This window comes from Zonotrichia leucophrys, chromosome 2, assembly GCF_028769735.1.
Source record: "Zonotrichia leucophrys gambelii isolate GWCS_2022_RI chromosome 2, RI_Zleu_2.0, whole genome shotgun sequence".
NCBI classification, from domain to species: Eukaryota; Metazoa; Chordata; class Aves; order Passeriformes; family Passerellidae; genus Zonotrichia; species Zonotrichia leucophrys.
In genome coordinates this window covers 17,778,408-17,794,262 of record NC_088171.1, presented here as the reverse complement: position 1 = coordinate 17,794,262, position 15,855 = coordinate 17,778,408, and the positions used below count along the sequence as shown (strand labels likewise).

The 15,855-nt window shown below is 40.4% G+C and overlaps 1 protein-coding gene across 6 annotated transcripts in view; it reads left to right on the top strand.

Moving 5' to 3' along the window:
- The window catches only part of MYO3A (myosin IIIA), a 137,176-nt gene that overhangs the window by 13,924 nt on the left and 107,397 nt on the right, over positions 1 to 15,855 (top strand). For 2 of the 6 annotated variants that reach the window (XM_064704087.1, XM_064704083.1), the window contains exons 1-2: positions 6,781 to 7,020; positions 14,945 to 15,127. The exons of 1 other annotated variant lie outside the window; for it this stretch is intronic. In XM_064704087.1, coding sequence (XP_064560157.1) covers positions 14,960 to 15,127 — 168 coding nt within the window. In that variant the 5' untranslated portion in view covers positions 6,781 to 7,020; positions 14,945 to 14,959. Of the gene's footprint in view, positions 1 to 4,169; positions 4,186 to 6,780; positions 7,021 to 14,944; positions 15,128 to 15,855 lie in introns of those variants that run through there. 3 more of the 6 variants (XM_064704085.1, XM_064704086.1, XM_064704084.1) reach the window with 3 other exon arrangements.

The window sequence follows — 15,855 nt, the reverse complement described above, 5'->3', positions numbered from 1 at the left end:
CTTTCTATAAAATGCATTCTCTGACTTTAATGCAAACCATAACATAGTACAGATAATGTATATTTAAAAACTAAACTTCTAGTCAGAAAAACATGAGAGGTAATTAAGTTTATCTTGATTATCTTATGAGTGTTTTTGACATAATATATTATCAGGTGTCTTCTTAGATGTGAACCCTTGTTACCTATAAAAACTTACATGAAATACCAAAGCCAGTCACTCCACATATCTTCTATTAGTCCTAAGAATCTATAAAGTCAGGCTATCACCATTTGACAGACTTGAATCTGGCTACATGTAAGTTTCAAAATCTTAAGAGATTAAAAACCATTCAAAAGCAGGTATGTATTTAATACAAGTCTTTATCACTCTGTCTCCTAAAGAATTTAATTCCTGACAATAGCTGGGAAGCAGAATTATGTTCTGATACAGTTTGCAGCTAATGGCAGAAACTGAGGGAGTTACAAATAATGGAGAGAGATGATCATAGAAAGAGCAATTGGAAGATTTAGCACTCCAGCTGCCATAATCAATATGCAATTATTACTTTCAGGAACATAGAATTATTGATGCTTTAACAGCTTTTCATTGTTTTAAATTCTTTGCCTTGATTTGAAGGTAATCTGAAGTGGACAATATACTGATACCGTCTGTATTTTATTTTAGTGGTTTAAGTCACCCTCAGTGTTTAAAAATCCATGTTTTTATTTCAAAAACTGCTTGTTACCTACAAAATCCTAATGACAATTTGCTTCTAAAAACCATCACCACAGAAAAGTAGGAAGTACTCTGTGGGAACAGAGGACCTTGGGTTCTGTTCCTGCTACCAGACAATATTACAAGGCTGTCTCATCATTCAGGAGAGCACTGGGACACAAATGTGGTAACAAAGACAGATAAGTTTAAAATCAGGATGGCACACGGCTTCCCTCCTCCTCTTTTTTTTTTAATCTGATTTTTTAAAAAAAGTAAATATGTTTGTTTTTTTTTAATGTGTTCACAATCAAGCAGAAAGGAAGAGGAGGAGCAGCTGGGAAGACAACAAACTGCAGAGCAGGGAAGCAGAACTCAGCGTGTCTGTGTCTGTGTGCCACTGACATAACCAGGCACAGAACCCTTCCAAACGTAATCCTGTTTGTGTCACTGTTTGCTATACTCTCTAACTGGATTAAAAAGAAGACAAATCCAAATCCTCCAAGGGCTATCTTTGGAACATCTTCAGAGATTAATGACAGGCTCACAAATAGGAAACTGTTTATAAAAATCATTTGTGGAGTGCCTCTAGATTAGGAGGCTGAGGAACTCAAAATAGTATGGGTAGAATAATGGAGAAAAACTCCAGAACAAGCTTTCCAGGCTATTCTCAGATTATGTTGTCATTCTCTTTTTGTGTCTATCTCTTCTTTTGCTTAAAGAAAAAGAATTTTCTAGGTTTTATTTATTTTTTTAAACTGTTTGGGATTAATAAAGCATGTATTTGTGAAGTGTGTGAAGTCTGGCAATGTGATTGTTACCTCTGGCTCCAAGGGAAGGAATAGACTGACAGTAAGCTACTGATATGTCTGAAACAGGGGAAAAAATGTGCAAAACAAAGAATGTTGGACACATTCTGTTTATTCATTGGAAGTATTCTGGACATTATGTGATATTCCAAACATCAAATTGTCCAAGAACAGTATTTTGAGCCTCAAATTTGCAAACCTCACAAGTAATTTCCATTCAAAATCAAGGGAGTTGCTTTAAGAAATGTTATTTAAAAGAAGGTATAGCCTAATAAAGCTCATGAAATTGCTTAGGTTACCATTCTTTTCCATCTTGTTGCTGAATACCTAAATTACACTTTACAGCTCCTTACATATTATGAGGATTAGTAGTGTAAGTTTTCCAAATGGTATCTCAACATCCAGTTAATCCACAGATTAAGGATCTGGTGCCGTGTGACTTCTGCCAGGACTATTGGAAGTGGTACAGTCTTGAGAGAAGTTGGTGTTAGATAAATGTGTTCAGTACCTGTACAGAAATGTATGTGCTCTGGCTACCAAACAAGAAAAATTGTCTCTCCATCTCAGGTGAGGGTAATTTGCACAAAATGACACCTATCATTGCTGGCTAACACTTTCATTTGTACCCTGTGACCCCTTCGTAGGCAGAAGAAAAAATACACTGGTTCAACACTGAGTCTTCTTTTATCACCTGATATGAACTCTATTTGCTCCATTAAAAAATGGTTAAATAGCAGGACATGGAATGCAATGAATTGAAGGTCCTGCTATGCTAGATGCTAATTAGATGCACATATCAAAAATCAATTTAACTGCTTCAGTTATCAATACCCCGATGCTCCTTATACTTCACTAGTTCACAGTCCTATTTATACACCAAAGTACACTTGTGTTTAGTAGTGTCAATAGTGGTATTTGTTTAATAGGTATTTTACTTAATGTCAGACTGCTGATTACCTAAACTTTCAAGGGCTGGGAAGAATGATAACTGTGAAGAAATGCACATAACACCTCATGAGACAGGCACTGCTACTCCAGGATACAAGTGAGACCCTCCATAAAACTGGTTACAAAAAATGTTGCACAAAACTATAAAGTACCAAACCTTAGATCTTATGAAATATCTAAGCAGTTAGTTTGGGAAATGCTGTATTAACAAGATGACCAACAAGATGACCCATGTGACTGATATTACCATGTGACTGGTGTTGTTTATTGCTTGTTTAGATTTTTAATCCCACAATTTTTAAGACAGCTTCATGACTGAGGGATATATTGTGCACACTAAGAAATGGCACTACCACAACCCCAGATCTTTATCTGCACATTTTCAAGATTGGCACTTTCTATTCCTCAGGGATGCAGAAAGCAGCAATCCTCAGATGTCCCAACAGCTTCTTACTGGATGACATCACTGGACGTAAGCAAAATCCTTTAATGTTATTTTAGTGATCAGTGTGTTCCAAGAAAAGGATAAGGGTACTAAGTAAGTAAAGGCCAGGACACATTTTGCAGCATAGTTCTCTGCAGTTATCACTTGGTCCCTGAGCTTCTCTACTGTAATTTTTTAGAACAGTAAAAGGTTTTATATCTCAAATTTTCCGATGCATCTTTACCCAGTATTTTGAAAAAATTAAGAGCACTTTTATAAACTGAATTTGAGACATGAGTTCAAACTGTGTCTAACGTAGGACTTTCTTAGATGGAAAACAACACTTACAAAACCCTAAAACTTTGCTACCTCAAACCCAGTGAAATAGAAATAGCTGTGAAATTTCAATACAATACCTTGCACATTTTACTTGTAACATTTTTTTCCATACTGGATATAAATCAATAAGCATGAGTTAGGCTATCACCCATTCAAAGGCAATACTTCTCTGCTAGATGTGCAGCTCCTGGGTCTAATGACAGGGACCTAGAGAGGCACATTTTAATGAAGAACTGTCAGCTTCCTAAACCACTCTTACTTACTGGCAGTTTCTGTGCTTATGGGCTTGTTGAGACTGTGGAGACAGTTTTGGAGTGGGGAATTCCAAAATTGTTTTGATTTAATTGGATTCATTAGTTACCACTGAGCTTTTAAATTATTTTCCTGTTTGTCAAATGTTCTGTATTATATATGCAGTTTAAAAAAGTCTGAAAAGCACATTCTGTAAATCTGAAGGAATACAAACGTTTCTCCTTTAGGAACTAAGTTAGGTCATGGGACATGAAAAAGCTGTTGAATAGTCACAGCTTTTCATCTGCAGTGATCTGGGTTGGATGTTAAAGGTTTTGTATCCTATTAACAATCTCCTGAGCTAGCCAGCCCCTTAAATGTGATTACAAGGATCACACATCTAAGACTTTCAAAAGGGGTTACGGAGCTCTTTTGATCAACTAAAGAAAATATCTGGCAAAGCTCAGGGTTGCTTTAGAGAAAACTATGCATTCAAATAGATAACTTATGCCTTTGGACATCCTTGATAATTCATTATGGTATATGGCATTTATGATCAAAAGAATACTGAGCTAGATGTAGACAAACTCTGTGGTGGTTTTCCTAGAGGATATTTACTCAGGTGTTGCAGGAAGTACTGCTTCTCTGTAATAAACACCAAAGGGGAGGAGTTCCTTATATTTGCTACAGGCTGTGCTCAGTTAAGCAGCCAGAGAGGTCAAAAAGCACTTCCCCAGAGAGGTAAGTTCTTTTATTCTTATAGTGGTGGTCTTCTGCTAGTTAAGCATGCTTGTTTATTTTCTTAAGTTATCATTTATATAGCTCCTGATCTTTTTGTGTATCACTTGCTATTTGCATATGTACCTTGTTAGTCATGAAAACAACTGCTCTTGAGTAGAATACTATTAAAAGATCGATTGTAAAGAGAAAAGGAGATGAATAGCAGGAACATGTGTCTTTGGTCCCACAAACTCTCTATGGCTGAACTCTGCCCAGGATTTGGAGCCTGGCAGTGAAGGACCTCCTTTTGTAGGGAGGGTCCACTGCGTCCTGCCTATCTGCATCCTGACTTGATTTGGATGTAGCATGATCTTTCACAATATATAAAATATTAAGTAAATTACAGCCTTAGTTTGGTGCCTTAATCACAAGGACATGTCCGTCCCCCCCACACACCTTTTTGTTATTAGAAGCTTCTAAGAATGTAGAAATCTGAATGTATCAGCTCTGGAGTAAAAGAGGTCTATTATACTTATGTATGTTTTGGGTCCATTGCATTTTAATAATGAAGAGTAAGATACTCTAAAAGCAACTGCCTAATGTTGAAGATGCTTTGGATGCTTTGAAAGGTTGTCTGTTCATACTGCTTTCATATTTGTCACATAATAATTTAAAAATAGTTCTCAGACTTGCACCTACAATGCTTCTAATGAAGGTAAAAACCATGTTGAAAGGCAAGGATAAAATCCGAAACTAACCTAACCACAATCTGTTAGAAAGAGAATGTAGTATTGATACTGTCTTGTAGCATCAAGCAAACTTAACCTCATACCAGGTACAACTGGAGATGATCACACTTCATTTATCTTTTAATATATATATCTGGATATTGTCAATACATTATTTTTGTCCTTGATTTTTTCAAATTTATTTTGGGGTAGAGAAAGCATATACCCATATTTACTCTAGAACCTTGAAATCTCATCTGAAAGGTATTCTAGATAAAAGCAAAGCAGTAATTTTTTGGGAAAATGAGGGGCAACAGCCAAGGCGGGTTGAGATTGAAAAAGAACATGAAGGAGTGAAAATAAAGGCAAAGGAGGAATGTGGCTGGGCTGCATTACACTGACTGTCACGCAATCATTTCATGACTAAATTTTCCAGCACCACCAGTGTCCATTGGACACACAGATTCCCTAAAGGCATAAATTCCCTGTTTGTTTCAACAGTGCCTAGCTCTATGCGCCTTGGACATTGGTCTTTAACTGGTTTAAACTAGGACCCTTTCTGCAACAACAGGCTGCCATTACTTATATATCGTTCAGGATTACCTAAATGAAACAGATATGAGTTTTTTGGAGTTTCACAGTTCACCTGAAAAATTAATTAATGCTGAAGACATAATGTGTTCAATACTTCAAGTGTTTTATCTGAGCCCTATCATGGGGTTTTGCCTTTGAGGTCCCTTTGACAGAGGGAGGGCTCATAGAGAATTTTAGATCTTCAGAGCTCAGGGACGGTAACGTCAGCACACAGAGAGAGTTAGATGAGTGGGCAGCAGTGGCTTTAGGACAGCACTGAAGAAAGGAACATATCAGCTAATCACTGATGTTACTGTCTTTTCTGGTTCCTATGATTGTGTCTAAACACTTCTCAGCTCCTTGTTCCAGGTCTTGGATGCATGCAAGCTCTTTCTAGAAGAGCTATGAGTACCCATCACTCCTTTTTGCAGCTGAATTTCCACTGAGAGGCTTGTAGCCTTTTTCTGATGGCGCACTCTGGCCAAGCTTCTGCATGATCAGAGGATTAGACTATCATGCTTCTGCATATGACTTGCCATTCACTAGACACGCAGCCAAAAGGCACTGGGGTGCCAGGCACTCCCAAGCACCACTGAAAGCAATGAGAGCTATGTTCAGGGAGGGGGAGCTACCTGGTGTCTACTCTCCTTTGGAGAAATATGTAAAACATAGCTCTGAAACAGTTTCCCTTGTGTCAGACCTGTCTGGAAACAACCCCCAGGTTCAAATATTATCAGAAAAATGAAAGGAGACAAACTCAACTCAATGCAGTCTCTGATGGAGTTACATCAGAGTAACTCTGATGGAGTTACATCAGAGTAACTCATACAGTGCTGACAGAATTTTGCTGCTTCTTTGCCGTGAATTTGTTAGGGTTGTTGCAAAGAAAACCTAACCAGCATAATTAAAGCCTAGTTAATGTACCATGTAGCAGCTGTACTTCTAAAATTCATCCATTTCCAACTTTTGAGTACTTTGTCTTGCAAATTTACCCTGATATTATGTTACTACACTTATGTTGTGCTGTTGCAGTTTAGTCACCTCTCTGCAACAGGCACTACCGTGAGCTCGGGCCGTGCACCACATGTGAATTATTTTTAGAGGGCCAGGTAGGTCCCTTAGGTTTCCTCAGGGCAGCGCAGGCACGGGCAGCCTCGAGGGCAGGAGCGCAGCTCTCCCGTGCCAGGCCAGTAGCCTCTCCAGGCTCGGCTCCGTGTAATCCCCGGGAGGCGGATCAGGGTGCGGGGCTGTGGCCGGCTCTGGAGGCGGCCGGCCCGGGATGCCCAGCGGCCCCGCCGGGAGGGAGCCCGGGCCGCCCCGGCGCCCCCGCCGCGCCCTGCCCGGGGCGGGCCGAGCCCTGCCGGCTTTGCCGGCGCCTGCGGGGGATTAGCGGGGCAAAGCGCTCATCCGCCGCTGACCCCGAGGCGGGACCGCAGCCGGGCCGGGGCCGTCCGCAGGAGGAGGAGGGCGAAGCCGAGGCACGGCGGCCGGAGGTGGCGCGGCCCCTGCCCCCTCGGCGGGGCTGGCTCTGCGGGGACCGGAGGTTTCGCTGCGGGTAATCCCCGGCCGGGAGCGGCGGGCAGGCACCGGGGCGAGTCCCGACGCCAGTGCCTCAGAGGGGGCTCTCCGCGGAGCTGCGCTGCCCGGCGGCCACGCCTCGCCGAGGGGCTTCGGGGCGGCCCCGCGGGATGGTGGCCCGGCCCCCGGGGGTGGCGCGGGCCGGGCCGGGGCCTCCCGCCGCAGCCCCGGAGCTGACGGGACGGGCAGGGGGTGCTGGGAGCCGGGCGCTCCCGGCGCCGGAGCATGTGCGGGTTGGCTCTTGCGGTCTCTCGTTCAGATGAATCCTGCTTGTTTACACTTTTTCTTTTTTTCCCTCCCCTCTATTTTTTGGTTTTATTTTTGATTTTGTGGGGGTTTGTGGGTTTTTGTTTGTTTGTTTTGGTTTTTGGTTTTTATTTATTTTTCCCCCTTGTGAGTGAGTTTCTGGACAAGGGACGCGTGCGGGGCGCTCGGGAGGGATGGGATGCCTGCCCTGCCCGCGGTGGTCAGCCGGGCGCTCCCGGGGCGGGCACAGCGCTCCCGCCCGGGCACACGCGGGGCTGTGGCGTGACCGTGGCCGCGCAGGACGCGTGTGCAGCCCTGCCGTGCCCGCTGCGCGCTCACACCCCGAAACTTCGTGTCGGCTCATGCTAAGTGGTAGCGAGTTTGCTTGTTGTCTGCACTGCCTTCCTTATCTTGCTATCAAGTTACTGTATCGCTTTAATTTCAAGCCCTGACAAAGCTCATTGATACAGCAGCTGAATTAAGTTTGAGTTGCCGCTTTTCTGTTGTTAGAAGTTCTGAGAAATACGGAGAGAGGCCACACCATATTGGGTTTTATGGCTTTATAAGGTATTACTGTGTTAAAATAGGAAAATTAAGTGATGCTTTAATTTTGAAAACCAAGTTATTTGCTAATATATTGATCTAGTGTTTAGTCACTGAAAAATTATCCACATCATTTGCAGTGCTTTTCTTCTAGGAGCCACAAAATTAGCTGGATATAATTCAGTTCATGGATTGCTAATGTCATTTCATTACTTCTGGTGGCACAAAGTCCAAATACAATTTGACAATTCCCCCTACCATTATTAATCTTCTTTCATTATTGTCATTCCCCTGCAAAAATATTGTCTGTTGGACAACAATTGCCACAAAAATCTTTAGCTATCATTTGTTTTCAAAACATCAGATCTTTTAAAATTGACAACAGTAATTAAATTTAGCGTTTTGTTTCCTTGTTCTTTTCATACCCTCTTCTTTAACTGAAGATTGGCTTTTAAAAGGGTTTTGGTTCTGTAGTTGTACCATGTTTAAACCCTGAAGGGTTGCAATCTAGTGGCTAGTCCCTATGCATGAGAATAGATTGAATGCTTACAGCCCTTGCTGATTCTTTAAGCTGCTGCTTAAAAATCCCCTCCTCCAATGGAGTTACCTCAGAACTGTAAGCCTCAGCATGCAGTGACTTTCCCTGTTGTGGGGCATAGCAGGGAATGGATGGAAACCAAGGTGGAACCTAGCCCTGAAGTAGATCCTTTGTGTCTGTGCCCTCTGAGGACATCAGAGAGCAAAGGGCTGGAGCCTCCTGTGAGCAGCGCTGCCCAGTTCAGTCTGCAGCAAGTCAAAATGTCAAGATCAGCTGAATAATAATCCACAGATGAGATGTCACTGTGGACACCCAATATGCATTTATCAATGGCAGGAGATCAGGTACTGATACCACACAGCACTGCTTCTCTACTGCGTGTAGAAGTTTTACAAAGGTCAAGGAGTCCAGAGGCATCAAATGTCTCTCAAAGCTGTCTTGCTTTGTTAGGAAACTTGTCACTGGATAACAGTCACCGAAGAAAAAAAGTGTTTTTAGAAACAGAAGAAGCAGTTCAGAGAGTAAACATTAAAAAGTGGCCTCAAAACCAGATCAATTTCTTGAATGAACAGGCCGAAGATTGATGTATATACTTTGAATTGTGCCCAGGAGATCTATTGCCTAAATTGATCACCACTCTTTGCCTCCAAATGCTTTACATAGCCATTTATTCCTGCATTTACATTAATTTAGGGTTTGGTTGCTGGATTCAAAGTTTGCTTGGCAATATCATTGCATGGTGCTTTCCTTGTTTGTGCATCATCAGACAATGTCCAAGTCTCCTGACAGCTTTCAGCTGATGAGATGTGGCTAGCTTGCAGTTTTCCTGGCTGTAGTATTTAGGTAATACTCATTTTGTCAGTTGCCAAGCTAAAACTCTTTATTTCCAGTATTTAAGTAGATAGAATTAATTTACCTTAACATGTCTGCATCTGAAGCAGTGTAACAGGGCTCCTGTTGTAGGCAGTGGAAACTTAACCAGTAGAATCATCAGTGTCTGGAGACTGAGCTGTCTTATGCTAAGATACATGCTAACTAGGTGAGGTGAATAAATTTTTTATTTCTTTAACTGTAATGGAATTATAGCATCTAACTTAGGTTCCTATAGGTGTATTCTACACATCAGCTTAGGTGAAGCCTACCTAAATTGATGTCTTGTGTCTTTTCTTACTGCTGCAAGCATACAACAGCAAAAGACATGGACTCACTGTTAGAGAAGGTGGTTGATTTTTATTCTTCCTCTACCATAGCTGGGACTAAAGAGATCTTTTTTTTCCTCTGGAAGGTTTCTTGCAGATGGGAAGGACAGTTGAAAGCAGTAGGAAATATATAGAGTAGAAACTAGTAAACAGATTGATGTGCAGTTAAAGAGGATAATTTGTCTAGACATATGGAAAGTACAAAAATTATGTAATTATGCAAATCTGTTGTTTTAAAGTGAAATTACGATGCTAAATGCATTCAGCTTTTGACAAATGAAGTAAAAAAAAAAAAAACCAAAAAAAACCAACCAAACAAAAACCAGCCTGCAAACCTGCAAACACGTGTCTTTAGCTAATGGCCAAACTAGATAATGTGTTCACACTGAGCTTAGATTTGAGTATACTTCCCATTCAGATATAGGTTGCATCACTGTTGAAATCAGAGGCCAAATATTCCCCCAGAGTTGAATGGGGTGATATTTGAATTTCCAGAGCAATATTTACTCTTTGAATGATGGCTAATATAATATACTATATAAAGGAGTCATTATATCTCTAGCTGAGAATCTAAGCTGCAGTCTGTGCTCTTAGTTGAATAATCAAATTATTTATCCAGAAATTGCTAGGTGCTAGTACGATGAAGGGCATATTGTAGCCTCATGCTTTTTGGCTTGTTGTGAGAATTTCATGTGGCAGCCTTTAACTTTCTTATTAAGTACTTGTCAGTGTGGCATAACTCATGAAATAAGAAGAAATGTGGTTTGGGATTTGATTGTGCCATTGCATTAAGTATTTGAAGGCCCCACTGTGCCTTGTGATCAGTGCCAGACCAAAGAACTTCCAAATTAGATATTGAATAAAGCAATAAATGGGGTGAAAAAGTGAGGTGAGATGGAGTTTTTTATTTGATATAACTAGCTGTCTGGTTTTGTTTGTTTTGTTTTTGTGAGGGTGATTACTTTTTCTGGCATCCATTAGGCAAGAGGTTGAAGTTTCACAATCTGCAGGAATGCATTGTGTCACCTTCAGAGAGGTAACAGACCTGATATGCCATGTGTGCCAGTGTTCTTGGCACCTGGCATCTGGCAGTTGTGACCTACAGGAAGATGTCTGGCACATTGCAGGTAGGATGTGTGCAGGAGCTGTTTGGTTAAACATAAGGAATGTTTACAATGTGAAGGAAAGAGGAATAAACAAATAAACCATAAGACAACCTCAGTAGGTGTGTTTTGAACTGAACCAATGAGCTCCTGGTCCCAGTTTTCAAGACCAGAAAGTTGTGGTAGCCAGGAGACAAGGTGCTGATGGGAACCTAAAGGCTGCATTCATTGTAGTTAAATGTGAATAGATGTCTGCTTTGCTAATCCTGTAGGCTTCCTGTGTGGAGGAAGATGAGTGACATAAGGCAAGGAACTCTCATTTATTAACTCTTTATGGAGGAGATGGGTATGTTTTCATCCAAGTGAGATGAAGATCTATTCAGAAACTGTTGGGGGAGGAAAGTTTATTAGAAAGTTGCACAGTTAGGTTGTATGCAACAGTGGTGAAAATATTGAATTAACATATGATATTCTATGTGAAATTCAGGCTCCATCGTGCTTTCGACCCAGCCAGCAGAAACAAAACCAATTGCTTATTCCCATGTGACTGTGTTGCCTTTACTGCTCTGTGGCCTTGACTAAAAAGCCCTCCACAGAGCAATTGGTTTGTGTCTGAAGCTTTGGGTGTGATAAATGTACTTCACTGACTTGCCTTGGCAGCGATGTTATGCTCCATAGGCAATATACTGTGTTCTTCAACAGGCTTCCCCTTCCCTCTCCAAACTGAATAGATATTGAAAAGATGGAGAATGCAGTGGTCTGTCAGCACAGCTGCTGAACAGGGCATCTCTGGGTATCCAGGCTATCTCTAATATTTGAGCTGAAGTCTGCTGTACTGAGTGCACATGTTTGATGTGAAGCAAAAAGTCACATAGGAGTGGCCCAAAAGAATTCTCACCCAGTTTGTTGTTAGAACTGGCACTAGATCCCCCTCTCAGATAAAAAAAACAGCAACCAACCAACCAACAAACAAACAAAAAAAACCCCAAAAAACAAAACAAACAAAAAAACCCCCCAAATCTTGTTTTGTTGGAACTCCAAATCTATTTTTTCCTTGCCCTGAATATCCTGAATTTAATTGCTGAGTCAGTCTGTTTGGCTCTCACACTTACAGGACAGTGTACTCTGTGATTTAAACTTTGTTTCATGAACTCACTAGGAACTATAACCAACATGACAAAGAGGGGCTCAATCCCCTTTTCCCTAGGTCAGTGTATCATGTAAATTCATTTATGCACCATTCAAGCCATAAGGTTTTGTAATTTATAACCTATAACTCTTAATTTGTACACCTCCAAGCAAAACCAAAAAAGTAAAACCTAGCTGGGGCTAAGAGACTGCTTGTCCTTTCTCCTGTGTCACGGTACAAGTGTTCCCTTTATCACACCAAGTAGCAGGAAGGCCTCAGCAGTCCAGCTCCTCTTGGATTTACTTCTAAAGCTTTTTGGGTAAGCTGATATTTTATACCTTCCAGCTTGGAGGTTTGGCCTATACCATTTTTTATAAGTGAGCAGATTCTGGGGAAACTGCAACAGGAAAGATGACAGGAGACAGAGATTTGCCAGTGATAATGGTATAATGGTGCGTAATGCTCGTGATGGCTCTTGAGCTCTTTCAGGCCACCTGTCTGCCCACTTGGTGCTCTTGCTTTGACTTACTGTGCCCAGCATCCATCAGGCCTCCCCAGCAGGTTAGCCAAAATCTGAGCAGAAGCTGAGTGAACTGTCACACTGAACACTCCAGAAATATTTTTAAAAATTCTCTTTTTCCTAGTGGTTCAAGGGTACATTTCCAGCGTAAAGGTTTGGATCAAGTTATAAATTGTGGTGTCTTTAAGTAAATTTTTAATGGTGAAGGGTATGATAAATTATCCAGTTGGTTGGGCATCCAGACATATTCCAGGAGCAGTCCAATTTATTGCTTCAATATGAGGTTAAATCATTATCAGCTCTGACAACTTCACTGAGATGTAATAAAACATTATCCATCATCCAGAATGTAAAAGTTTGAGATCATTCTATTTAATATATTTTTAATAATAAAAGTGAAAAATAAACAATTTATCTGCAGGGACTTGCTCTTAGACTTGGTGAAAGTGAGAAAACATGGTATTCATTATAATTTATTCAAGTTATCATTTTGAAGCTGTAAATCAAAAGAAAGAACTAGGGTGAATAATTTTTTCTGGAATAGCACTCTTAAATTATTGAACTAAATATGACAGCTACTGAATGCATATTTTTTAAGTATCTGGTATATTTTTAAGATGTGCAACTGTTGTGATTTTCAAAAGAAAACAAAAGCACATGGCAATTTCTCTAGCACTTTTTCTCTGGTAGCCAAATAGCACCTGCAGGATCACGTTTCCTTAGCCCTTTAACAGTTGTCATTGAAGCAGTCTCTGCAGACAAATAAGCAATTGATACTGGGAGTCAATGAATTTCAGCTTCATTCTGTCAGTGTATAGGGAGTTAATGGAGCCTGGGAGGCTGTCTGAAGCACCAGGTTGGAATGGTGCTTCTTGGAGTGTTCTGCTTAGTTTAAAATATCCCTGCAGCAGGGTGGTCCTTTGCTTGTTTGAAGATTCAAGGTATCAGAGTTCCTGGCTTGGCTCTGGCTCAGTCTAAATATGCGAAGCTGTTCTTTGAGTTCCTGTGTCAGAAGTGCTCATCTTCGAAAGGGGATAAATAAATCTTCCTTTCTGCAGTGCTGCATATCTCCTACTGCCTGGGTCAGAAGCTCCTGTGTTTTCTTGTAATGTGAGACACAGCAGGTTCTAGATTTCAATGGAAAACTACATATTCTGTAGAAAACAGCCTGTATGTAGACAGGCTTCAATATGGTTTGGATGCCTCAGTTCTTATGAAGGCAACCATCGATACTTTTTTACTTTTTCTTCTCTTATATAAAAAAAAAAACTAGTCACAAGTTTAGTAGTATCCAGTAAGATCTTAAACAAATAGTTAGCCTCAATTTAAAATATTAAAGCTTAGAATGAGAAATTTTGAGATGTCATCGTCATTGAAACCCTCAAAGCAAGGGTTTGAGATTATGAATCTTCATCCCGTTATCATCCCAAATTTAGTTATTGTTTTGTATAATCCCCTAATTACAGCAGAGTGCAGAAGCTAATTACAAAGCATTTATGCATGAAGTGATTACAAAACGCCAACAGAATTATAGTATTTAAGCACTACTTTAAAGGCAAAGAAAAAGAAAGTTGTGACTCAATTGTGTTCTTTTTTGGGGGCTTGACCTGAATGTGCTGAAGCTCCCAAAGCATGGATGAAGACTAGGCATAAGGTGATGCCTTAGGAAGAGACTACAGTCAGTGTCCTGAGTAGAGTCTGTGAATCCCAGGGGATAGGAGAAAGAAGCAAATTTTGACTCTGGAATGTAAAACTGAGACTATACTTATTACAGCTGTATAACAGCTGTATCTTGATCTTCACTTTGACCTTAACCTGGAACAGTGTTAAGGGAGATTTCATTGTATCAGGTAGAATTGGTTCATTTAGTTCCCACAGTATTGGAATCAAGGAGCTGGGCCAGCCCTGGCTGCAGTACCAAGTACACAACAGACTGCTGTACATTTCCTGGTGAATTGTATCCCTCATGGACCAGAGTGTTGGTGCAACCGGGTCAGTGGTGGATACAATTCAATTATTGTAAAAGGTGTTTCCTTTGCAGTATGTAAACCACTTGTTAAAGGATGTACATTGGTAAGCATGTTTTCCATGACTGCTTGACTGTCAGAAGACTACAGCATTGTGAAAAGATCTGTCACTTTGATCTGCTTGGCCTTTTGAGATCTATGTCAAAATTCAAATCCTAAGAGTAGGCTTGTAAAAGTGATTGTTCACTGTAAGAGTTTGAATGAACCTAATGCTACTATTTAGGATGTTTTGTGTGGGTTTCTTTCCACTTCTTGCTTGATTCTTGGTAATGGACCTAAATCCTTTGGAATTTTATGAACTTGACTCTCATTCCCCTGTCCCTCCAAAGATCTGGGAGTTACAAATATATTCATTGATACTGTGTTGACTGCACATACCAAATACTGCACATTTGATATTGTGCAGTCAACATGATATCAAATGAAGGAAAATTCAAGTGCAGCAGTTCTTATTCATTATGCTATCTGTGCGTGCCCACTATATGCAAAAACATTTCTAGAGTTTGAGGTTGGAGTGTGTATTTCTCTTCCCATTTCTGGTAAACTAATTGCTGTTAACCATTTGTTGAGTGAACACTGATATCTCTTTTTCCTAGGAGCCATCATTTGAGATGCTTCCATTGTCTGGGAAAACAATAATATTTGATAGCTTTCCTGATCCTTCAGACACCTGGGAAATAATTGAGACTATTGGCAAAGGAACTTATGGAAAAGTTTTCAAGGTGTTAAATAAGAAAAATGGCAGCAAAGCAGCAGTCAAAATTTTGGATCCTGTTCATGTAAGTTACTTAAATTACTTGGTTAATTGTGAGTTTATGTAGCCTTTTTTTTTCCTCTTAATCTTTGTAGATAATTTGTATTAGAAATGACTGTAAAATAAACTTTTTCGGCCTGCTGTGTATCAGGCTAGCTATCAATGCACTTTTCATAACATAAGTGATCTTGGAAGTGGTTGCTTATAATAAAAGTCAGAAATATACCTAAACTTAGGTATATTTCTTAAGTGTAGCTAAGTTACTTAGGTGTAATTGGTGTATAACTTAGGTGTAGCTGAGTTACATGCTATGAGTGATACCTCAAAAATAAAATTGTTTCTGTTCATTCTGTGTTTTCAGAATGTGCCAAAAATAAGTAGGTCTCACAGAGGAATCCATCTTTTCAAATGGAAAATGCAAAGGGATTACCTCTACACACAAAGCACCAGGCAACTGGGAGGTGGAATTATGAAGCTGTCGAGCACAGTTTTGTTTTCAATAACTGACATTTGTTGGGTGGCAGATTAATGCTCAAAGAATAAGGAAGAACACTAGTCTGGTTTGTAGAGGCTCATCCAACTGACTTCAGTCAGTTGGTCCTGCATGTGGCTTGGGACTTTTCTTAAGACCAAAACATGGAAAGCAGCTATTCCTAATTCAGAGGCCCTTTTAAATTCATCTTGTGCACTCTCAGTATAGGTTTATAAGGTGTGGGCTTCCATGGCATGACCTCTGAGCAGGAATGGGTGAGC